At 37.3% G+C, this 25,695-nt stretch overlaps 1 protein-coding gene across 2 annotated transcripts in view; it reads left to right on the forward strand.

The window, feature by feature from the left end:
• The window catches only part of PDE6C (phosphodiesterase 6C), a 60,265-nt gene extending 37,900 nt beyond the window's left edge, over positions 1-22,365 (forward strand). Inside the window, exons 15-22 of one of the 2 annotated variants that reach the window (XM_029245536.1) lie at positions 2,321-2,408; positions 14,657-14,757; positions 16,474-16,581; positions 16,667-16,730; positions 19,225-19,299; positions 19,411-19,494; positions 19,871-20,024; positions 22,031-22,365. In XM_029245536.1, the coding sequence (XP_029101369.1) occupies positions 2,321-2,408; positions 14,657-14,757; positions 16,474-16,581; positions 16,667-16,730; positions 19,225-19,299; positions 19,411-19,494; positions 19,871-20,024; positions 22,031-22,092 (736 nt within the window). In that variant the 3' untranslated portion in view covers positions 22,093-22,365. Of the gene's footprint in view, positions 1-2,320; positions 2,409-14,656; positions 14,758-16,458; positions 16,582-16,666; positions 16,731-19,224; positions 19,300-19,410; positions 19,495-19,870; positions 20,025-22,030 lie in introns of both variants that reach the window. The other variant, XM_029245535.1, reaches the window with a different exon arrangement.
• The last annotated feature ends 3,330 nt before the right edge of the window (positions 22,366-25,695 follow it).

Raw genomic sequence — 25,695 nt, forward strand, 5'->3', positions numbered from 1 at the left:
GCACTCACTGGGTGGTGCTGTTCAGTATTTGTCCACACTCAATATTCCAGCTCATACAGAACACATCTTGAAGCTTCTTCTCAGCTGTCTTGCTGAAATCCAGACACACACTGTTTCTGGCCTTCCTCTCTCACAAACCATATCACAAAAGTGTTCATAACATCAATTCAGCATCATTTTCTCTTTCTAAACCTTCTCTGGAATTTCCTAGTAGTTATTCTGTAAGTGCTTGCAAGCTCTGAAGCAGTTTAAACTGTTTCATAGATTAACGTCAATCTCCCTGTTCTGTCATCTACAGATTATACCATTTTCTACTTCTTAAATTTTAGGGTAAAATTTACTTGTATCCAGTCTTCAATCATCTTTACCACTGCAAAATTTCCCAGAATATACTGACAATAGTCGCCCACACCCACCCCGCATCTTCAGATTCCTTCAGGAAGTTGGGATGTTACTCAACTGGGTTAACAGATGTGTGTGTATAAAAAATAATTTTTTCTTTTTTTTTTTTTTACTAAACCATTTGTGAGATAGTTTCAGGCCTCATGCATGACATTTTACCCGAAAATATTTCAGCACGTATTCCCTGAGAACGTGGAGGACATTTGTTTATATAAACACAGTATAATGATCACTCTCAAGAAATTTAACATTGGTACAATACTGTTATCTAATATAGAATGTTTATTCCAATTTCCCCAATAATGTCCTTTATAACTATCTTTTCTTCTCTGTTTTGGGTCCAATCAAGGCTCACACATTGCATTTAGTCGTCAAATATCTTGAATCTCCTTTAATCTAGAATTGTTCCTTAACTTTTTTGGATCTTTCAGAATGTTGACATTTTTGAAGAGTCTAGACCAGTTGTTTTGCATAATATCCCTCAATTTGGATTTGTCCAGTTGTTTTCTGATTACTAGATTCAGGGTAAACATTTTTGGTGGGAATTCTACGTAGGTGATGTTGTGTCCTTCTCAGTGCATTGCATCAGGAGGCTCATGATATCAATTTGTTCCATTAACTACAAGGTTAAGTTAAACTATTTATGAGTAATATTCAGCAGATCTCTTTATGCAAAGGTACATTTTCTCCTTTGTACTAATACGTAATCTGTGAGGTGTTATTTTGAGACTGGTTGAATATCTAGCTCCCCAGTAACCTTTCTTGAGTAATGTTTTTAAACCTAAAGGAACTAAGATACCACTCATTTCTAACTGAAATTGAGCTTTTTTAATTTGTTTAAATCTCCAGTGCTGACACAGTGTCTAGGTATTTGAATATGTATTAAAATTATGATCAATTGTAATATGGATCGGACATAGTCTGATTGTTCCCTAACTAGAATACTTGGTTTACCAGACCTGTTAGTGACCTGTTAATGACTCCTTTCCTCCCTAAAGTTCTGTTCTTTCTGAAATTAAGTGAAACTCTACTAAGACTGCCACCCATATTTCCGATTTCTCCCTTCCTTAAAATTATTTATTCCATATTTCTGTAACAAAGTCTTCATATTATCTGTTAGACCTTTCACCTCGGCTTCTCTCCATCTTTTCTTTTCACCTTTTTATTTTCTTTTTTTAAAAAAATTTTATTTTACATTGGAGTGTAGGTGATTTACAATGTTGTGTTAGTTTCAGGTGTACAACAAAGTGATTCAGTTATACATATACATGTATCTGTTCTTTTTCAAGTATTTTTCCCATTTAGGTTATTATAGAATATTGAACAGAGGTCCCTGTGCACACCTTTTTATTTTCAATGTTGCTTCCCCTTCCTTGAACAGGAAGAATTGTAGAAAGACAGGGTACCAAAGTCCCCACTTTACATAAAGCTGTGACCTCACCACTAACAAATGGGAAATTTAAATTTATGTCACTGTCTTAGAGGAGAAAAGAAATGTTACTTTATCATCATTTTCATTTTGGTTCCTGGAAATTCTTAATATACACTTTCTGTGCAAATAAACTATGGGCTTCAACAAGTTTGCTACATGTTCTATAAGTCATAGTCACCTCCATAAGCTCCAGGGAAGCTAACAATTTTAGATGCAGGGAGTGAACCAAACTTCGTAGTTTAAACAAGTCAATCACTTTACGCATTTAACAAATTAGGGTTGTTTTTTTTTTAAAGGACTTTTTAAAAAGAGCGTATTCTCCTGTTCTAAATCTAAAGATTCTTTTCCAATATGTTACTTCCAACTGTTTCACAGGCATTAGGGGAGAGGGAAGAAATGAAAAAAAATCCTCAGATTGTAAAGATTCTGCATCATGTAACCTTATGTGTAATGTTTAAGTAGCTAAAATTATCCTTTTCCTCCTAGATCCACATCTCCGTTAGCAAGGCTTCATGGATCGTCCATCTTGGAGAGGCACCACCTGGAGTACAGTAAGACTCTCCTGCAGGATGAGGTACGTGGGTCTCTCTCTCTCTCTCTCTCTCTAGGGCAGCTCACAAGCTCTGGATCAAAGCACTAACCCACAGAAAATGCTTAGAAAGAGGACGGCCTTGAGTTCTGGCGGTTGACAGTATATACCTTTATTGAAGTCAATTGATAGAAATTGCTATATTGCAATAGTTGTTGAACAGCCAAGTTGGAAGTAGCTGAGATAGAGGAGAAAAGAGCCATGGGAAGTCACAGAATGTCTGTGGGTTTGTGAAGAAAGAAGAAAAAGCTTAAGGTGGATGTGAGAGGGCTCTACGCACCCTGGGTATGTATGAATGTGAAGAGAAAAGGAGGCTGCACAGCCACTGCTTTTCTGATTCATGTGGTATGCACTGTAAGGCGCTGTCTGTATCTCTGAGAAAGTCAAGCTTTGGTAGTTGAGGGGTAGGCATGAAATCAGGCTGTACGACAGATCGGACAACTGCCATCAGAGGCACTGAGTGAATCTCCCAAGAGTTCCAGAGGGAGGTGTCACATTCAGGAGTGGGCAGGACACAGGGGAGAAGAGGGGTGGGATCAGGAAGCTTTTCACAGGAAGTGGCTTAAGCTTGGTCTTGAATTCACTTTGGTTTATGCAATATCATGTACTACTAACCTTCTGTAGAAGGCAGTCATTATTCTTTTTACTGATTTTATTTGAGGGGTATAGAGGCTTGTGAGAAAGGTGGTGAATATAATCTAGTTTTACTTTAAAAAAATATATCTTGAGAAAATTCTAACCCAGAATGAATCATTAGTAGATGGATGGGAATACTGTTTTGTCTCGACAGAGAAACTGTCTAGACTCGTACGAGTTCATTAGGATAAATAAGCCTTCGGGAGAGTGGAGCTTTTTTCAGTTTCAATAATAATCTTTTTTTAGGCTCAGGGGACACGGGTATATGGAAATATGTCCAAGTTTAGAAACATAACACTACATTCTTCTAGATAATCAAAAGCCAAGTGGGAAAACTTGTAAGACAGGGCAACCAGGCAGAAAAGTGGAAAAACAAAACAAATAAACACATGATTTAAATGTTTTCAACAGCCTGTGATTGCAGGCTGCATCCAGACAGGGGGACACAGACCATCTGCGTCAGAGTGATCGATTTCACAGGGCGGAGGTGGGCAGGCTTTCAAAAACACATCCTGGGCTTCATCTTGCGCTTACCAGGCTCCCTGGGGATTGGACCCAGGAATCTGCATTTTTAATAAGAATTTTCATAATTCTCATGTGTAGCCAGGACCTGTCCCTGCAGTAGTATCATAAAAAGGATGATAATATCTGTCCTATGAGAATTAGAAAGAGTAGAATTGAAAGTACTTCAGGAAGATAAGAGTAAATTGTTATTATCCAATTTGTTATGAGTCTTTGTTTTACTGGTTGGGACAGTCTTGTATTTTTGAGTAAGAATTTTCCATTCATCCCACTGATTATGTATATCACAGGCAGGTAGTATCAAAAATAATTTATTTAATTTTACGTTTACCTACTAACGCAAAATATATTTTTAAACCTTTACAGCCAAATGTTTAAGTGCTTAACTTTGGAAGGCTCCTAGTAGCTCATATGTTTTTCCTTTCTGGGATTTGAGAGTTTATAATAGAGTTGTTGTTTTCCATCTTAATTTTTTTAATGTTATTTACTCTGCAGTCTGAACTGGTTTTGATGGCTATATAAAGGCTTATAATTCTTTCTAAAAAGGAATATTGCATCTTAGTAATCTGTACCACCTTGGCGAGGACCTGTCTACAGTGCTATTCGACCTGCTAATTGCAGACTTTTAAGGGCTGTAAATAGAGTCGCTAGGCAATAAATGCAATCACAGAGCATTTTATGAGCAGGCAAATTGAATGCTGAAAAAAAATGAAATTTTAACCATCAGATGTTCTTTTTTGAGACAATACAGTTGTCTCAGTACATTTTTTGAGAGACAATACAGTTCTTTTATTTATTTATTGTATAAAGAAAATATTTACACTTAAAACTAATTTTTTTACATAAGGGAAATCCTTATGATTTATCTAGCAATTTTGTCATATTGTGGACGTTACTTATTTTGTTTTGTATATTATCAGGCTTTGAACTAAAATATCTTTATGTCCCAGTAGAGTTGGATTCCCTGCTTTGAGGACAGAACCATCTGTATTCTAAACTAGTCAGAAACCCACCCTTTAACCTAATGAATAGGTGGAAAAGTCTTGTTAGCCAAATTTGTCAGAATAGAAACTTTCATACTACAATGTACTGTCGGAATGACAAAATGCATTGCTCAGCATAAATAACACCACTTTTATTATTCAAAACACTTCACGAACTTTATTTATGCTTTTTCACACTGACCTTGTATTATACAAAGAAGAAATGAAGAAGAAATTAAATATCTTGCGTATGGTCACCAGCAAACCACAAACATGTTGGCAGTCTTCTCTTATGGGTGTCACATGTAGCACACTGAAGACTAGAACTCATCTCCCCTGAGTGCCCTCATCAGGATGAATTGGAGCCATTTCTATTTTGGTGTGCTACGCAGAGCTTATATTTTATTGCCATTTTCGTGGCACTAGGAGAACAAAAATGGCCTGTTATTGGTAGAGGGGGGAGCAAAGTTAGACTCTTTCTGTGGGCAGGTGAAACCAGCTGAGCAGATGGGGGCCCAGCTGGAGTGGGGCTGGGACAGAGGTCTCCTCTCTTGTTCTGTGCACCTGTCTCTACATCACGTGTCCAGCACAATTCCCCGGAAGAACAAATGGAATATTATAGACTTATCTATATTTTAAATTAATGACAATAGTTGTAAAAATTACACATGCCCGCTATAAAAATTAAAGCAATAGGAAACATTCCAAAGATAAATATTAAAAAATCACGTTAAATCCTATCACTCAGAAATAGACATTTCATTAACATTTAATGAAATTCATTGTAGCCCTCTGTGAATATATAAAGGGAGAAGGACAGAAACAATTTTAGAAAAATGGGATCTTACTATCCAAGCTATTTTTTTGGTTAGAGTTTTTATTTAATTAAGTTTATTGAAGTGTAATGTATGTACAATAAGCGGCATCCCTTTAATTTGTTTTTCATAAAAGTTCTATGAATTCTATTCATACACCTGGGAACTACCACACTCAAGATACAGAACACTTCTGTCATCCCAAAGGATTCGTTTTGCCCCCGGGCAGTCAATGCCTCTCTCTCCTCCCAGCCTGAAGCAACCATTGAAATGTTTTCAGTCACTATAGTTTAAATCTTCTAGATTTTTATATAAATGAAATCATGCAATAATTACTCTTTTGTGCTGGGTTCTTTCATACAGAATAATAATTTTGTGATTTGTTCGTGTTGAATGAATGAATCAGCAGTGATTCATTCCTTTTCATTGCTGAGTGGTAGTCCATTTATTTTATATGAAAATTTTAATTCTACTACTTGAATTTAACAGAAGAAACTTTTTTTTAATGGAAAGAATTACAGAACTTCAGAGGACTGTGTTCTTATCACAAGAGATATTAGTTCTTAAAGAGAACCCTAAAATCAATAACCGGTGATTACGGGAAAGTGTGAAAAACTATAACAAACATTTAGATGTTTGATTTTAGACCATACCTGTTAACTTTACATCATCCATGAACTCCCTGCTATGAAACGTGAAACAATTAGAATACTTATACTGCTTCCAGCATCTCCACCTCTATTTTGTAAGGTATTTATTATCCTTAAAAGTATTTTTTTTTACTGTTATCAGTAGTTATAAAATTCATTTTGCTCTATAATTTCCACAATTGTCTATTTTTTTTAAACCAGAGCATTTATTGCATGACTAATGGTTGAAATCCCTAAGATGAACTGGATTCTACCCCAGTGGCTTTCTTGGGTTAGGTGTTGTTTTCCCCAGAATCCATGCCTGAAGCTTCAGTATACAATCTGTAGGTGCTTCACTTGCCTGCTCCAGTGGTGTTCTGTCCTCAGCCTAGGCACTCCGGGCACACTTCCTCTTCTGCCTGGTAGGGCAGCCACATTTGTCACAGGTGTGCTTCTGAAGGTGGGAGGCCTTAGAGCCACAGTGTGCGTCTCATTGTGATGCTTTCCAAATGACAGTGTTCCCTTTGTCATCTCTTTTCTGTGGCCAAGACCAAAGAGGCACAACTGTTTATTCCTAATTCTACTTTTAAATGGGCCTGATACTTAACCTCAGTCTTTCTACCATGGCTTGTCCATTCCTCTGTATTTTATTTTATCTTGATTAGCTCGATTTGTTTTATTTGGTAGTTTTTCCCAGAGAGTCTAAGCTAAGTACATGCCTAAGATCTGTTTGTTACATTTAGTTTTGAAAGTCAGTTTGGCAGAATATAAAGGTCTTGGGTCACTTTCTTTTTCTCAGAAATTGTAGGAAATTGCTCCAATGTCTTTCGGCATTGAAGCATTGCCCTGAGAGGTATAAATGGCCAACCTGATTTTCTCCCTCTCATGTGACTTGATTTTTCTGCATAGATACTCATGATTCTTTTTTGTTTGTTTTTATACTGCAGGTTCTTATTAGTCATCAATTTTATACACATCAGTGTATACATGTCAATCCCAATCACCCAATTCAGCACACCACCATCCCCACACCACAGTTTTCCCCCCTTCATGTCCACACGTTTGTTCTCTACATCTGTGTCTCAACTTCTGCCCTGCAAACCGGTTCATCTGTACCATTTTTCTAGGTTCCACATACATGCGTTAATATACGATATTTGTTTTTCTCTTTCTTACTTCACTCTGTATGACAGTCTTTAGATCCATCCACGTCTCAACAAATGACTCAATTTTGTTCCTTTTTATGGCTAATATTCCATTGTATATATATGTACCACAACTTCTTTATCCATTCGTCTGTCGATGGGCATTTAGGTTGCTTCCGTGACCTGGCTATTGTAAATAGTGCTGCAGTGAACATTGGGGTGCATGTGTCTTTTTGAATTATGGTTTTCTCTGGGTATATGCCCAGTAGTGGGATTGCTGGATCATATGGTAATTCTATTTTTAGTTTTTTAAGGAACCTCCATACTGTTCTCCATAGTGGCTGTATCAATTTACATTCCCACCAACAGTGCAAGAGGGTTCCCTTTTCTCCACACCCTCTCCAGCATTTGTTGTTTGTAGATTTTCTGATGCTGCCCATTCTGACTGGTGTGAGGTGATACCTCATTGTAGTTTTGATTTGCATTTCTCTAGTAATTAGTGATGTTGAGCAGCTTTTCATGTGCTTCTTGGCCATCTGTATGTCATCTTTGGAGAAATGTCTATTTAGGTCTTCTGCCCAGTTTTGGATTGGGTTGTTTGTTTCTTTAATATTGAGCTGCATGAGCTGTTTATATATTTTGGAGATTAATCCTTTGTCCGTTGATTCATTTGCAAATATTTTCTCCCATTCTGAGGGTTGTCTTTTCGTCTTGTTTATGGTTTCCTTTGCTGTGCAAAAACTTTGAAGTTTCATTAGGTCCCATTTGTTTATTTTTGTTTTTATTTCCATTACTCTAGGAGGTGGATCAAAAAAGATCTTGCTGTGATTTATGTCAGTGTTCTTCCTATGTTTTCCTCTAAGAGTTTTATAGTGTCCGGTCTTACATTTAGGTCTCGAATCCATTTGGAGTTTATTTTTGTGTATGGTGTTAGGGAGTGTTCTAATTTCATTCTTTTACATGTAGCTGTCCAGTTTTCCCAGCACCACTTACTGAAGAGGCTGTCTTTTCTCCATTGTATATCTTTTCATATGATTCTTAATTCTTCATATTTTAGTAACTTTGTCTGAATGTCTGGGTATTGACCATTCTGCATCTATTTTTTCCTTGTCATGGGTTACACTTATGATCCACAGAATTCTTTTTTTTTTAATTTCAGGAAAGTTTTTTATTTTCATTGTATCTTTGAACATTTTTCTAATACACTGGGAATACCAATTATGTATATATTGAGTCTTCTTACCATTTATTTCTATTATGTTCTTTATATATATATATTTAAAATATTTATTTATGGCTGCGTCAGGTCTTAGTTTCGGCACATGGGATCTTTCATTGTGGCGCGTGGGCTCTTAGTTGCATCGCATAGCCTTCTAGTTGTGGCGCACGGACTCAGTAGTTGTGGTGTGCGGGCTTAGTTGCCCCACAGCATGTGGGATCTTAGTTCCCCAACCAAGGATTGAACCCGCATCCCCTTCATAGGAAGGCGGATTCTTAACCACTGGACCACCAGGGAGGTGCCTGTATATTTTCATAGATTTATTCTTTTCCATTTTAATTTCCTCAAGACTGTGGACTATGTCCCTTGCTGCAGTTCACTTGCTTATTCTATTTGAGTATAGCTTTAATGTGGATTTCATCAATTATATTGCTTTTATGTTCAATTCCATTTTTTTCATTCTACTACTAGTTCTGCTAGTTCACTTTTAATTCTACTGTTGCCTTGCAGTCTCCTCTTTAAGTTCTTATGGTTTTGAAACTGTGGATATTACTGGTGTGAATTTTTCATGTTCCACTGGGTATTTCCTTCGATATATTTTTCATTTGCTTTTTGTGTTCCTTTCTTCCGTTGTTATTTTCTTAGTTTGGGGTTGGGGTGTGTGTGTGTGTGTACACGACATTTATGTACTCAGTCAACTACTGAAAGACATGTGATTTCTGACTCAGGGTTGTTACGCGTGGTGTTCTGTGGCTCTCTAGTGCATGTCTTTTTGTGAATACACGTGTGCATTTCTGTTTGGTATGTACCTAGAAATAGAGTTGCTTGGCCAAAGGATGAGCATATGTTCAACTTTGGTGAATGCTGACAAGCAGTTTTCCAAAATGGTTGTACTAATATATGTTCTTACCAACAGTTCCAGTGGCTCTCCATCCTCTCCAACGCTTTGTACTTTCCATCTTTCTCATTTTAGTCACTCTGATGGGAATGTAGTGACATTGCACTGAATTTAATGTGTCAAATTAAATAGCATTGATTAACATGAACTACAGTTTATGTTTATTAACCTTTTGAAATTCTCTGTTTTGGGGTTGCTTTGTTCTCAACTTGATTTGTAGGAATTCTTTATTCTGGTTTATATATCTTTTGTCAGAAATTTGTATTGCAAATATTTTCTCCCTTTCTGTGAATTGCCTTTTTACTCTTAATGTTGGATTTGGATAAATAGAAGTTCTTAATTTTAATGTCCATTTGATCAATTTTTTAAAGATTAGCTGTTTTTTCTCATCTTAAAAATCTTTGACTATTCAAGGTAATGAAGGTATTTTTCTCTATAACTGGTATTGTTCTACCTTTCTCATTTAGATCCACAGTCTTTTAACAACTTATTTTTTTTTAAATAAATAAATTTATTTATTTTTGGCTGCGTTGGGTTTTCACTGCTGTGTGCAGGCTTTCTCTAGTTGCAACCAGAAAGGGCTACTCTTTGTTGCGGTGCGTGGGCTTCTCATTGTGGTGGCTTCTCTTGCTGTAGAGCATGGGCTCTAGCTGTGCGGGCTTCAGTAGTTGTGGCTCACAGGTTCCAGAGCACAGGCTCAGTAGTTGTGATGCACGGGCTCAGCTGCTCCGCAGCATGTGGGATCTTCCCGGACCAGGGCTCAAATCCGTGTCCCCTGCATTGGCAGGCGGATTCTTAACCACTGCGCCACCAGGGAAGTCCACAACTTATCTTTATATATGGTTTGATGTAGAGATCAATATACATTTTTCTGTCCAGGTGGAAATCCAGATGACCCGGCACCATTTATTAAAAAGGCCACCCTTGGCTTCCCTGGTGGCGCAGTGGTTGGGAGTCCGCCTGCCGATGCAGGGGACACGGGATCCTGCCCGGGTCCGGGAAGATCCCACATGCCGCGGAGCGGCTGGGCCCGTGAGCCATGGCCGCTGAGCCTGCGCGTCCGGAGCCCGTTGCTCTGCAACGGAAGAGGCTACAACAGTGAGAGGTCCGCGTACCACAAAAAAAAAAAAAAAAAGGCCACCCTTTTCTCACTTCACTTCAGTGAGACCTTTTGTCATAAATCAGGTAACTGATTATAAAATAAGGTGGACTGCTTCCATACTCTCTATTCTGTTCCACTGATCAGTTTCTCCTTTGTCAGTATCATACCATCTTAACTACTATAGCTTTATAATAAATCTTAATTTCTTTCAGTGTAAATTCTCCAGCCTTGTTCTGCTTCAAGTTTGCCTCTGCCTTGGCTTTTATTAAGCCTTTGTATTTTCACTTGAATTTTAAAATCGGTTTGTCAATTTACATTCACATATCCACAAACCTGTTGGTATTCTGGTTGCAATTGCATTGAGTCCATAGATTTTGTGTTCTTGTGGTCTTTATGCAGAGGTTTTATGCAGTCGTTTGTTTTGAAAACGACTCATTCCTTAATGGAATTTGCCATCTGCCGAAGAATCCTGTGAGGAAGGGCAGAAATGCACTGAGGACAGCCCAGCTTCCTATTTATTGTCTCAAACACTGCCTCACTGATTCTATTTCTTTGGTCTGGGGAACACACCTCTTTAATTTGGGCTTTCCAGAAGTTGGGAAGGCTCATGTTAACCAAAGCCCTTGAAGCTACAGGTTGTGTGTTAGGATCCGGCCATCGATGCCAAACTTCCTGCCATCACTTCTTGTTACCCAGGGCATTCTCTTTGGCACAGGCGACTAAGTAATAGGAGTCAGTGCAGATATATGTCAGCATAGCTTTCCCATCAATTCCTCTTCTGCTGCTGCTCTGTTGTCAAACTGGATTTTTGAGGGACATCCTTCCTTCCTTCTGTGTGCTGTCCACATCCTAAGGCCTCTTGCTCTGATTAAAAGATCACCGGCTCTGCCTTTGCTTACTCAAAAAAACCCTGCATGCATGTATATATATTTAATCCTCAACTTGTTCCAAAATGTTTTTAATGGAGTGTCCAAAAAATATAACATTAAAGAAAAAAAATGAGGGCTAATGGGAATATAAAAATAAGATGACGTATGGTGAAGGCCCAAAATGTATACGGTGAAAAGTATAAACATTTATTAGACATGGGCCACAGATTTGGTCAAGAGCTTTCTAGCAACTAATACAAAACAGAAACAGGATCTTTTATGTGAATCTATAACCACAGCTGAAAAAGAAACCACTTAGAAGCTCTTCTAAGAACCTTAGCTGTGAGAGAAGGAAAAGAGAAAACAGAATATTAAGAAAGGGTTTTTCAATTAGAGGCCTGTACAGTGTTTTTAGATGAAAGTGAAAATGAGTGAGAAGAGTGAAAATAAGGAGTATTGTGCTATCAACAAAGGAAGCAGTACTGAAAAGGGGTGAGTGTACACTTTTTTCTTAATTATACTAATTTTAAAAGTGTGACATTAATCTTTTTAAAAAATCCAGTATTGATTTACTTTGTAAAGTGAAAGACCTTTTGACAATCTGTCTGCTTTAATATAGCTGTTTTATTATTTTGGATTAGAAAAAGGTATGACTTAAATGAAGTTTAACAGTATTAAGTCATATTTATTTTTATCTCTATATATAGCTTTTCTCTCTCACATATATTTAGCAAATAGCAACAGGTATCCAGGTTTAAAAATAAAAGTACCTGTATTAAAGTAACTGGTGCATAAAAAATACTGATTTACTTGGTTGATGGTTGTGTAGTCTGTACAGTCTGGCGTTTGGTAGACTCAAGTTCTATCCTAAGGGATTATTTATTTAAACTCAGCAACCTGCTTTGTGTGCCCCCTCTCCCCATTCTATAATGTTTTTATTTGGCTCTTTTTTTTTAAGTTTATATTTGTTTTAATTTTTAAAAATTACATATATTTAATGTATACAACATGCTGTTTTGATATACATACATAGTAAAATGATTACTACAGTCATTAATTTACATTAACCTTTGTGTGTGTGTGTGTGTGTGTGTGTGGTGAAAACACCTGAGATCCACTCTTTTAGCAAATTTTTCAGTATATAATGATTAAAATGACTTCATGTGCTATTAATTTGTCTAAAAGTTTAAGGCATTTCCACACGACCCCAACTTTTTGTCCTTAGTACAGCAGTCAAGGATGACTTTAAGTGCTACTGGATCTACGGAGTATGTGTCGGAATTACATAATACACATTATTTTGGGAACATGATAACGTGTATCAGTGAACAGATAAAGGCAGTGACTCAGTGATGTAAATATGCCACTGGGTCCCCATCAGTCCAAGGGCAGGCCACCAGTGTACCAAAATCAGGGGCAGGTTAAGTGGGATTAAAATGACAAATGGCCCACTTACTCTTCCTTCTTCCTGGTCAATCCAGACCAGGTTAAAAATAACCTGTATCCAGACAATTTGGTGCAGAGATTATGCCCAAGGGGCTGCTGTGCACTGTCTCAAGTAAGACATTAATTTTGATCTAGACAAACTTTCTTTTTGTTCATTATAGTGTCCAACAGCCATTTCTTCCTTCTATCAATTTAAAAATATAGCTGCTATTATGAACTCATTATTTTAACAAATATTACAACTTGTTTTTCTACTACTTATATCTGCTGTGTACAATACCATTTTTCTCGTCATGGAAGCTGTTATAAAAAGATGACTTAGGGCTTCCCTGGTGGCGCAGTGGTTGAGAGTCCGCCTGCCGATGCAGGGGACGCGGGTTCGTGCCCCGGTCCGGGAAGATCCCACATGCCGCGGAGCGGCTGGGACCGTGAGCCATGGCCGCTGAGCCTGCGCGTCCGGAGCCTGTGCTCCGCAACGGGAGAGGCCACAACAGTGAGAGGCCCGCGTACCGCAAAAAAAAAAAAAAAAAAGATGACTTAAATGGAGGTTTGTATTATGTATACAGTAACACATAATTCTAGTCTACTTCTTGCTAATATTTCAATCTTCTGGAATGACAGAGCTGTATTTGGTCTTGGGTTTGCAATTCTATTTTTACCTGGAAATTACCTCAAAACTTTATATAACAGTAATACTGATATATAATAATTAAATAATTTAAGTATATTTTGTAGCAACTTATAGTTCTGAAATGCATTCCCAGTTATCTCATTTGCATCAACATTCCATAAATATTTATTGATCACAGACTGAGTGCTAGGCAGTTAGCAGGGCAGCTGTTATTATCCCCATTTGATATAACAAATACAGATGTTAAGTGAGGTGTTCAGGATTACACAACTACCGAGTGGGGAAGCTGGGAGCTGAACCTGGGCTCCTTGCTGAGAGGCAGTGTGGTGCCCTGCTGCACTGGCTTGAATATCTGCTCTGCTGTGTACTAGCTGTTTAACCTTGAGCAATTACCTAACCTCTCTATGCTGTGGTTTGCTGTGCAATTAAGAGTGTTCATAGAGCACTTACAACAGTGCCCGGGAAGCAGTAAGCATTAGGTGAGTGTTCACTATTATTATTTGGTGCTTGACCCAGTATTCTCTTCTACATTATGCTGCCTCTATCTCCACATAGGTGAATAGACTGTTTCCTCCTTTCCAGTGGAATTTTTCTGTATTTCATAACTGTTAACTTCATTTGGCAAAACCCACTATACATTTGTCCTTTGGCCTGTATTCCTAAAATGGTGTTTTTGGAATATCATACCTTTTAAAAAACACTCCCAGATTTACACTGTCATTTTCTAGAACACTAAAAATTGAGGCTGATCCATGTATGAAGAGATTATTAGTGGGAAACTCTTTGAAGGAAGGTATAGTTAAGTCTTTGTAAAATATAATCGCAAGACATCATTTTAAGAACAACTTGGAAGAATTTACTTTTTCCTATGTGTGTGTGAGTACTATTGTAATCTGCAGCTTCTGAAAGTTTTCCAGCAATTTCTGTAATCACTCTGAAATTATCTAGTAAGTAATTCAACATGTCTAACAATCGGATAAATACCAGATACGCTTTATTAAGGTTCCTCAATTACTACAGAAAATTTTTTAAAAATCAATTGTTTTTGTTGAAATGGTCCTGGAAGAAAACACTTTTATTTACTCCAAAATCTTATACATTGATTACCTGAATATTTGCTAATGATACCCGTTTTTATAGTTTAAATTACCTTACTCAAAGTACAGTAGAGGGGTAACCTAATCCAAGAGGGAAAACTGAAAGCAAAAAAAGTGAAAGACCTAGTTTTTCTTCTTTCTATAATAGGATAATCTATATGTTATTAAGCATTGTTTGGTTTGTATGTTGAATCAAAGGCAAATTAATGATGGCACTTTATTGTGAATTTTCATCTTACAGAGTTTAAACATCTTCCAGAACCTAAATAAACGCCAGTTTGAAACAGTTATTCATTTGTTTGAAGTTGCAATAATAGCAACTGACCTGGCTTTATATTTCAAGTAAGTACAGAACTCCCTTGTACTCTGTGTGGTTCTGCCTTCCGTAAATGGTCTGTTGCCTTAAAGTTAAAAGGTATTTATTTACACACACACTTCTTTTCTTTTTGTATTATCAATAGAATACCCTTAAGATGCCTGATAATGAATTTACTAGACATCTGGAAACATATTTTAAAAACCTAAGCCCCTAATATTAGTTTATCTGAAGAAATTTGAATTAAAGAATATGCAGCAAGGTAGGTGCACTGCCAGAAGAGCGACGCTACAAAACCTTACGAGGTGACTTTTGTCCTGGTGAATTAATTCATCGTAGTCCACAATCTGGTATTTAGAGTTGCAGGCTCAGACATTTGATCCTGCCAGAGTCCGAGAGATGAAAAATCTTGGTGATACTGATGCACATTAACAAACTCAAAAAATATTGACTTCTATACAGCAGAGTGCTACCCTATTTATAATAATAATGATTACCAAGGAGGCTAGATACTCCAGGCTTCCGCACAATTTCTTGTCGGTGAATTATAAAGTTTAAAATGTATTAGGACAAGGTGAACTAGTTATAGGATCTAAGTATTTAACAACTTGGATGGGCAGTATTAAATTGTGCTTCTCTGATCCTTCTTCATTAAAAATTCATGTTAAATAGTTCAAACATGAAGACAGATTATTTAGAAATACATAACTGATATCCAAATAGCTATAGCTCAGATTCAACAAATGCTAAGATTTTGTCTTACATCTTTTTTTTTTTTAAGGGGAAAAACTGATGCAATTGAGGCATCCCATGCCCACTCTATAATGAAAACCCTCTCCCCTTCTCCTTCGCAGATACCACCATCCTGATATTGCTGTGTATTCATCCTTCCCATTCATGTTTTTATATGGCATTAAGTGTGTTTAAAATTTTTCCATAAATGGTATCATACCGTGTATACCTTTCTGCAGCTTGTTTTCACACAATGTTTTGAAGATTTAGCTTGGTGGTAAATGGAAATCCAGTTCATTCTTTTTAAATGTATATTCACCTGTGTGAATATACCATAATTTAGCCATTCTTCTATTCATGGACATTTAGATTATTTCCAATTTTTCATCACTGCCTACATTGTATATCCTTGTATATGTATGAGAGTTTCTGTAAAGTACATATCTAGAAATGGGATTGTTGTAGCGTTTGCATACTTTAAATTTTATACCACATTGCAAATCTGCTGCACTCCTGAGTAGGTATGCCAATTTAGACTCCCACCAGCAGCATACAAGAGTCCCTGTTATCCCATATTTGGACTCTTCTTGATCTGGGCTTATTTAAATCTATTTATTATGTTAATCTGAGTGTGAGATGGTATCTTACCGTTCACACTTGTATTTTCATATCTTTTGGCTTCTAATTTTTTGTTGGTTTTATGCATTACAGTGTTTCATCACAGCCTGTGGCCTTTATGTTATTTTTTTTTGTCACATGTAACTCTTAGTTTTAATGTATTCAAACTTAACAGTTTTTTTCCCCTTTCTGGCTGGTGCTTTTTCTGTCTTAAACCCTTTCTATGCCAAAGTTACACAGCCATTCCCTGTTCTGCTCCCCTAGCCCCTTTGATCCACTACATGAACATTTGATGAAAACTGGGAACATAAAACCTGAAAAGCATGCATTAAAGACACTTTTTATCTCTGGTCTTATATGCTAAAATTGTTGCACAGCTGTATCTTTTTTAGGAAGAGAACCATGTTTCAAAAAATTGTTGATGCCTGTGAAAAAATGGAAACTGAAGAAGAGGCCATCAAATACGTAACCATTGATCCAACCAAAAAAGAGATTATCATGTGAGTAGTCAGAATTTTATTTCTCTTTTGGCAAAAATAACTTGTTTTATATTTCTATTTTAACACTTTTTGTTTTCTTTTAAAGGGCAATGATGATGACTGCGTGTGACCTGTCAGCTATAACCAAGCCCTGGGAGGTACAAAGTCAGGCGAGTAGTTCCCCTTTTCTATCGCATACTCGGGCTCTGTCTAGGTCCCATGTGAAAGAGAACATGAAGGTATCAGGCAACCTCAGAATTTAATGATAGCTATCAGTTATATGACTATATATTTTGTAAGCAATTATCTTCATCACCCTGGTCTTGTCCTCTGAAACAATAGGTTTATAATTTACGAAGAAGAAAAAAGGAATTTAAGAAGTTAAGACAAAAGTACAATGTTCCCTGTTGGGTTTCTGTTAGTGAAGAAAAGCAAACAGCTTTCAAGAGCTCACAAATGTCAGTGGGACAATAGGTCATTTGGTCAGGCCCAGAACAAGGCAAATAGAGGGAACCTTAGAAAGAAAATGCTTTCTGAAAAGAATTCCTTTATCACTGGACTGGCTGTAAGAAGTTTATATACAATTATTCAGGGAGTGTCTGCATTTTTAACAGAGGAGATAAAGGACGAGACAAGGATGAATCATTAGTGCCTTCATCTGTCAAGGGTGGCTTTGCACTTACAGTCTCCTCTTCAGTGTGCTGTCAGTTACCAGATGGCACTATCTGTGAGGTCATATTTAAGGGCGTCTTCCAAGGAAGTTCTTCCCCAACCTTGGGGAGTGAGAGTGGGAGCCATTCATTTACCACTTGGTTTCTTACTAATCAATGAAAGAAGCTTCTCTTTCTCCCTCAGTTAATTCACAGGGAAAACCCTAAGCAGAAGAGGCCAGGATTCACTGGGTTCAACTATAAATGTGGATTTTATTTGTAAAGACAGAATAATCGGAGCCATCAACCCCCAAGCCAAACACTTGTGCTCCTTCTGCACTGACTGCCTGCTCTTCCTTCTCTATTCTTTGTTGACATCATCACCCACGCCAGAACCTGGGGTCTTGCTTGAGTCCATCTCCCTCATTTCAAAACCATTCTTGTCCATCACTCTTGCTACCACCTTAGTTAATACTTTCCCTCTTTCGTCAGAACTATGGTGGCAGCCTCCTAAGTGATCCTCTCTTACCATGAACTCTCCAACCTTCCTCTGAGCTGCTGCTGGGACTGCTTATAAATAGACCTCTGCTTGGCCACAGCATTGCTTAGAAGCCTTCTAAACTCCCCAGTGCTGGAGGTTTTCAACCTTTTTTAAAGAAAGAAGGAAAGTCTATTTTTCTCACACAAAAAGTTGTACAAAGATCACTTTATAAAAGAGAAAAAAGTAAAGTTACTTTAGCTTAAATTTCTCTTGGCATCCATTTTTGTGCCACTCATGCACTTTGGAGGGACCCTATGGCTCAAGAATAAGAACTACTGGCCCAGAGAATCAGGTTAAACTTCCCAGCAGAGCTTACATGGCCTGTCATTACCTGTCCTTAACTCCTACTCCCCAGTTTCTTTCTTTTCACTCTTTCCCATGTCACCGCCTCACACTCTAAGCTCCTACTCACACAAGAGCTGGATGTTGGGGACTTCCCTGGTGGCACAGTGGTTGACAACCCACCTGCCAATGCAGGGGACATGGGTTCGAGCCCTGGTCAGGGAAGATCCCACATGCCGCGGGGCAACAAAGCCCGTGCGCCACAACTACTGAGCCTGTAAGCCAAAACCACTGAAGCCCACGCGCCTAGAGCCTGTGCTCTGCAACAGGAGAGGCCACCGCAATGAGAAGCCCGCGCACCACAACGAGGAGTAGCCCCCACTCGCCGCAACTAGAGAAAGCCTGCGCGCAGCAACGAAGACCCAATGCAGCCAAAAATAACTTAAAAAAAAAAAAAAAGCTGGATGTTGAATTTTATCTGTACATAGTCTTCCCCCTCTTCTTTATCAGCAAACTACTAGTAATCCTTGATGATACAGCATAAATGCAACCTCCCTTATCTTTCTCCCTTCTCCTTGATCCACAGCAGTTCATACTGTTACTATTACAGCACTTACCACATCGTTTACATGACTGTCTTCATTAGACTGTGAGCATCTTAAAGATAAAGGTCACATGTTACTCCTCTTTGTAAGCCTGGCTCATGCCAATGTAAGGCAGCTAGTAGGTGTTCAATAAACCTGGTTTTTAAAAAACTATAAATGAACCCTCAAATATCCTCACACCATAATCAGGTGAAGTTGTGTTCTAAACTGTGCACGTATGTGCACAAACACACACGCAGATACATGCTAGATGCTAAGAGATAAGCAGGACAAGAGGAGGATCTGGGAAGCTTTAGAGCATGAGGCAGAATGTAATGGAATTACAATCTCCCATCTCCCCTTTTTATTGTTGAGAGGTGGTGGCAATAGCAAATAGGAGACAGGCACTCCTGGAATAAGTCTACCACAGTGAAGTAGGAAGAGAAATACCCTTTTCCCATTTAAATATCATCTGTAAATGACATCCTTTTAAAACCAAAGAGCTCATGGTATGACAACACCTCAAGCATTAATTATAAATTGTATCCTTAAATGTCACAATAAAATGCAAACAAGTCACTTTCATGAATCATGTCCTTCTTTTCAGGTAGCACTTCTGGTTGCAAATGAATTTTGGGAACAAGGAGATCTGGAGAGAACAGTGCTGCAGCAACAACCAATTGTAAAGACCTTGACATAAAAATGCACTACTTATTTAAAATTATCAGTACAAATCAGTCTTTTTCACTGAATCTCAGAAAAAGATCTTTAAAGAATTTATTTCTCTTTCTAGCCTATGATGGACAGAAACAAAAAGGATGAACTACCTAAACTTCAAGTTGGATTTATTGACTTTGTTTGTACTTTTGTATATAAGGTAAGTAAACAAATTGATTATCTGAGTGAAACATATCATCTTCTGGATGAGAATTTTTCTTTCAAACTGTAACCAAAATCAAAGTCATCCTCAAGGAAAGTCATTAGGGGTGTCCTTGTTTCTCCAAGGTAGTTTGAGGTATTACCTTAACCTCTCATTCAGGGGTGGAATGAAAGGTGAGAACTCAGATGTAAGCAAATGGAACAGACTTAGGCAGGAAGGAAAACAGCTACCTTTCCCACTTCTGAGGCACTGAGTTAATCTCATCCTAGCAGCTCTGAGCGCTGTAATAATTCCTTAGGGCTCCTTCTCTGCACATGAAAAGTACTAAAAATGAACTGTATGATCTAAGTTTCTGACCTAAAATTCTATCTAGGAGTTCTCACGGTTTCACAAAGAAATCATACCTATGCTGAATGGTCTTCAGAATAACAGAGTGGAATGGAAATCCCTAGCTGATGAGTATGATGCAAAGATGAAGGTAACTGAAGAGAAGAAAAAGCAGGAAGAAGGAAATATGACTGAAAAAGGTAAGATGGAATCTGTTTTGACTTCTTGTAAAGTAGCTGAAAGTCAAGCGGAGCTTAATCTCACGACAAGAGCATAAAAAGTAAATGCAAACAGGAAATTTGCTTTACTGCACACAGACTGGTAATTACAAGAAGTTGATTAGTGGTTTTCAGGGGTTTTTTATCCCCCTCAAACAAGATCTTACTTTGTAATTCCAGATGGAATTGATTGGTCCAGTTGAAGTAGGGGTTAGGGGTAGGTTTCTTCATCCACTCTAGAATATGGCTCTTGAGGTACCTCTGCAGAATACTGAGTTTTTAGAAATAATATGAAAACCATACAATCAGTGGGATCAATCAGGATTAGGTGAGAAAATAATTTTAGTCCTAACATTACGAATTAGCTGTGAGACTTTGGGCATCTTGCTTAACCTGTCTGAGCTTAATGTTCCTCTCCAGATAATGAGAAGGTTTTACAGATCTCCAGCCTCACTTCCAGACCTAAGGAAGCCCGAGATGTAAAGCTGGTCAGCTGATTGGGGTGACTTGACCGGTACCCCGAGACTTTGCCTGTGCCTCAGATGTCTCTACTTAGTGCTGTTTATCCTGATGAAATTTCTACTCCTAAAGTCACTCAGTTAGGTTGAAGATAATCTTCAGAAAGCCTCTGTTAAGATGCTTAGGATCACCTGTTAGTTCATCAGATGCCTCAAACGTCATCTGGAAAGTGGAATACTAATATCATGATTTTATATTTTGTCTCAAGAGCTCAACACTCAAAAGGTTTTGTAAGAAATTTTTGTTTAACAAAGAAATCATCTCTATCTGGAAAGGCCTTGTAAAAAAAAGATGCAACATTCTTTTTAGATGGTTCTTATATTTAGTGGCATTTTAAAGAATTCATAGAGGGAGAAAGCATTTTGCTTAAAGGGTTAAGGATATCCTTCAACAGAATAAAAACAGGAGTTACTGACTCTGGGATATACATCCGTTTACATATTTATTGGGTGTGTAGTCTGTACCACCTGGTGGGGGAGCTAGACAAACTATCAAATGAACAACTGATTATCTAACTATAACTATCAGAGGAAGCGTGAGGTATGTACCTGAGGCATCCGGGAAGACTTTCCTAAAGGATGCTTATGCTAACCGGGAAGACTTTCCTAAAGGATGCTTATTAAAAACGTAAGACTACGTAATCTTTGCCTAAGCAGAAAAAGGAGGAGGAGTTGGAGAGGAAAGAACAGAATGTGCACAAAGGCCTTGAAGTGGAAATAAGCTTGGTGCAATTAAAGAACTTAAAAACTGGTGTAGCTGGAGTCTAGAGAGCTACAAAGGCGGGCAAAGTGCCAGATGAAGCTGGGAATACAGGCAGCTCTGCCAGACAGTGTGTTGCCTTGAAGGCCTTGCTAAGGATTTGTCCTCTAGAGAGCACTGGGAAATCCTTAAAGGGATTTAAACAGGAAAGAGATAACATCTGATTTGCACTTCAAAAAGGTAACAAAAATGGTCATTTTTACTGGGCAAGTGAAAAGAAAAGGTATTTCTTAGTACAATTCATCTTTACCTCAATTTTATGATGAACAGGTTATCAAGCCCTTTAAGTGGCTCCTAACTTTTTTTTTAAAGTTTTTAGTATATTGGATATGGATCTTCTATCCTTATTTACATAAAAAATTACTTCCAAATTTTTTTCCTACTACACTGAGAAGTCTCTGTAAACTAATATTATTTTATCTCCAGGCAACAAGCTTTGTGCTTGGCACAAAGCAACAACTCAGATTCCCGGATTGCATAGTTCAGTGGTTCTTCTGTGAAACTGAGACGTTAATTGGCTAATCATTTATTAGATTTTATTTTCTAAATGGACTAATTCTGAATATGAATTCAAGTTTTTAAATGGTCAAACCCTTAGTACTTGCTGTAGGTTAAAACTATGAAGTAGGCTATAAAGTTACACTAATATTAGGAAAAAACACTGTATATCCACTGACTCCCAATAATACTGCTTTTCTCCTTTTTACTAGCTGCAGAAGATTCAGGAGGTGGTGGTGATGACAAAAAGTCCAAAACATGTCTAATGCTGTAATACAGTCCAACTGGTCTAAATTTCAAATATTGTTTCTACATTTGAAGACAACAAGAAAACATTCAAAAGAACATCAGCAAATTTCATTCATCAAACCGTCAAGTAACAGAGTAAGAGAATCTTCAGAAAAGCTACCCTGTGACTAGCATGAGAAAATATACTGCTAGCCTAAAAGCCCTGAGGGTAAAATAAAGTTCAACAGAAGTGCAAAATAAGACAAAAATAAGTGCATTGTTGGTGCCAATTTGTTTTAAATTAAAAATAATCCTGAAATTAGTCACCAATTTTTTTTTTTTTAAAGGTTCTTATTAACTGTATTCATTTACTAGGGCTACTTACAGCAAAATGCCCCAGACTGGGTGGCTTAAACAACAGAAATTTATTTTCTCACAATTCTGGAGACTAGAAGTCCAAGATTAAGGTGCTGGCAGAGTTGGTTTCTCGTGATGCCTCTCTCCTTGGCTTGTCAATGGCCATCTTCTTTCTCCCTGTGTCTTCAACTGGTCTTCAGTCTTCCCTCTTGTGGGTCTGTGTCCTCATTCTTCTTATAAGGACACCACTCATATAGGATTAGGACCCACTCATATGACCTCATTTTACCTTAACTACCTCTTTAAATGTGCTATCTACAAATACAGCTGCATTCTAAGGTACCGTGGTCAGGATTTCAACATAGGAATTTCAGATGGGACACAATTCAACCCATAACATTAATAATAATGATTCACACCTCACATCCCTTCCCGAATCAAAAGTCTCTCGTCAACATGTCTTAATATAAGAGTAAATAGAGTATAGAATGTGTAACGTATGCAAGTACTATATAAGAAACAAAGAAAAAGGATGTTAAATGTTATTCCATCTGAAATGCTTCTTTCCTCCACTTTTTACCCTTGATAATAGTGAAGACCACACCACTTGTAGCAGCTTAAAAGTACATCGTCATCCTACACCCATCCTTTCCCCCAAGTCTGAAATCAATTATTTTATGTGTAACTAAGAATACATTCTTACATTCAGAACTATTCTTCTCACTGAAAGAATTATCAATTTATAAGACATTACCTGGATAATCCTAATGCAAGTTAAATCAGCTAATAAATATTACTCATTATTAAGAAGCATGTGATTTGATTATGCAAAAACTTTACTATCAAAAACAGTTCAGGAGGACTTTTAACACAGATTACTTTTAAAAATGATTACTAGGGGGCTTCCCTGGTGGCGCAGTGGTTGAAAGTCTGCCTGCTGATGCAGGGGACACGGGTTCATGCCCTGGTCTGGGAAGATCCCACATGCCGCGGAGCGGCTGGGCCCATGAGCCATGGCCGCTGAGCCTGTGCTCCGCAATGGGAGAGGCCACAACAGTGAGAGGCCCGCGTACCGCAAAAAAAAAAAAAAAAAAAAGATTACTAGGACTGTCTACCAGGAATTCTAAATATTGACTTGTCAAGAGAAACTAATCAACTACTTCTACTACATGGTACACATCTGTACATCAGAGAAGATAGAGAAGATTTCTTTCTTATCTGTAATGACCAAATTATAAAACAGACCAAATATTATACCACAGATTTCCTTGTAAAACATATCTAAATTATAATGGTCTCTGAACCTCAAATGTTTTGTTATAGAGAAGATAGTGTTCAGTTTTAAGCAGTTGAGAAATAAATCACCATTTGTTATATTTTTACAAGTCAGTCAGTTACTTTAGAATTATAAGATTCTTCCTCTCACATTAGAATATAAGGTTCATGAGAGGAAAGATTTTTTGCCTCTTTTTGTCTGCTTTGTTCACATTGCTATGCTCACACTTAGAGTAGTGCCTGGCACAAGGTAGGCACTCAGTAAACATGAATGAATAATATTTTGAATAAATACTGTAACAAACAGATATAAATGAAGAGTGCCTGGAAGTTAATATTTTTAGGGAGAAAAAAACGCAATATATACACCCAAATGATCATTGTCTGTATGTTATCACCTTTGGTGATATATGTACATCTTATTTTCATTGCTTAAAATAATTTTGAAACCACACTTCTAGGATTATTTTAGAAACTGTATAAGAAACCCTCTTCCTTTAAGCCTTATATAATTTTAGACCCCAAAATACCAGTCATCTCAAACAACTTCCTCTGCTCATTCACTAGAAAACGAACTGAGGGGCAGAGATGAGGAGGTCTGCAAAAATAGGAACTTTGCTTAAGAGCAAGTGTAAGAAAGCATAACTTTATATCCCAAACCTATGGTCCGCTGAACACCACTGACTACACTACAGCCAAGATTAAGATAGGTCTGCTGGAGAATTAATGTTTAAACTCTAGATAATAGATAATCAACAAGGGCCTACTATATAGTACAGGGAAATCTACTCAATATTCTGTAATAACCTATGTGGGGAAAGAATCTGAAGAAGAATGGATATATGTATATGTATAACTGAATCACTCAGCTGTACACCTGAAACTAACACTGTGCTGTAAGTCAACTATACTCTAATATAAAATAAAAATTAAATTAAAAGAAATCTTTAAACGCATCATCTTGAGGCCTTTTCAAAGACTCCTTTAAAATATGACTCCCATTATCTGCCATTGTGTATGAATGGATTAAACACTGATTACATATAATGATCTAAATTTATAAATGAACTTAATGTCCATAAACCATACTTGCAATACCAAATATATGGATCTATTTTAAAAGGGTCTTTAAATATTCTTCCTAGTCACTGTTTAGTTTTGCAGGAATTTTATTTTCTGATGACCAATAAACTATTTTTATCATAAAATGTTTTAGCTTCATATATTCTATTACTAATATCAGTTTTGCTGCTGGACATTTCAATACTTTCCTCAGAAATCAAGATTCTTTTTCACTAAAAGTTGAGCTGAAAACGACAAAACAAAATTGTTCACTTATCTGTTGGTTAATAAACCAACACTGATTTACTATTTTCTGATGGTTTAGAAATGACTGCATAATTATTTCCTAGATACTTTTGTAGCACAGTGTCTCACACATAACAGAAGCATGATATTTAATGAATAACAACTGTTTAATAAAAAGATAAAATCTGATACTATTTAAAAATAAGATACTATAATTGCCTATTTTACAGTTTAATGCCAATCATTCCACGTTTAAATGTCATTTAAAATAGCATATCTTCAACAAAATAATTGGAATGGTACAATCATTTTTTACAGGTCCTCTCTTACTCACCAAATCATGCATCTTCTCCTCTATTCATCTCCTGGCTGTTTATAAAAATGGGTCTGACCTTTTGAAAAAAAATCAATATATCTTTTTGAAAATCTGATGAAAACTATGGACCCTTTCCCCAAAACACACACATAATTACAGAAGTTTACACATAGATTCTAGGAGCGTTTAGATTTCCTGAAGCACATCCATTGACTCTTGTGGGTATGAACCCCAAATTAAGAAGTTACATTTTGGACTTCCCTGGTGGCACAGTGGTTAAGAATCCCCCTGCCAATGCAGGGGACATGGGTTCAATCCCTGCTCCAGGAAGATTGCACGTGCCACGGAGCAACTAAGCCCATGCTCCACAACTACTGAGCCTGCTCTCTAGAG

Source organism: Monodon monoceros, unplaced genomic scaffold, assembly GCF_005190385.1.
Source record: "Monodon monoceros isolate NGI ecotype Baffin Bay Population unplaced genomic scaffold, NGI_Narwhal_1 Super_Scaffold_4, whole genome shotgun sequence".
Lineage (NCBI taxonomy): Eukaryota > Metazoa > Chordata > Mammalia > Artiodactyla > Monodontidae > Monodon > Monodon monoceros.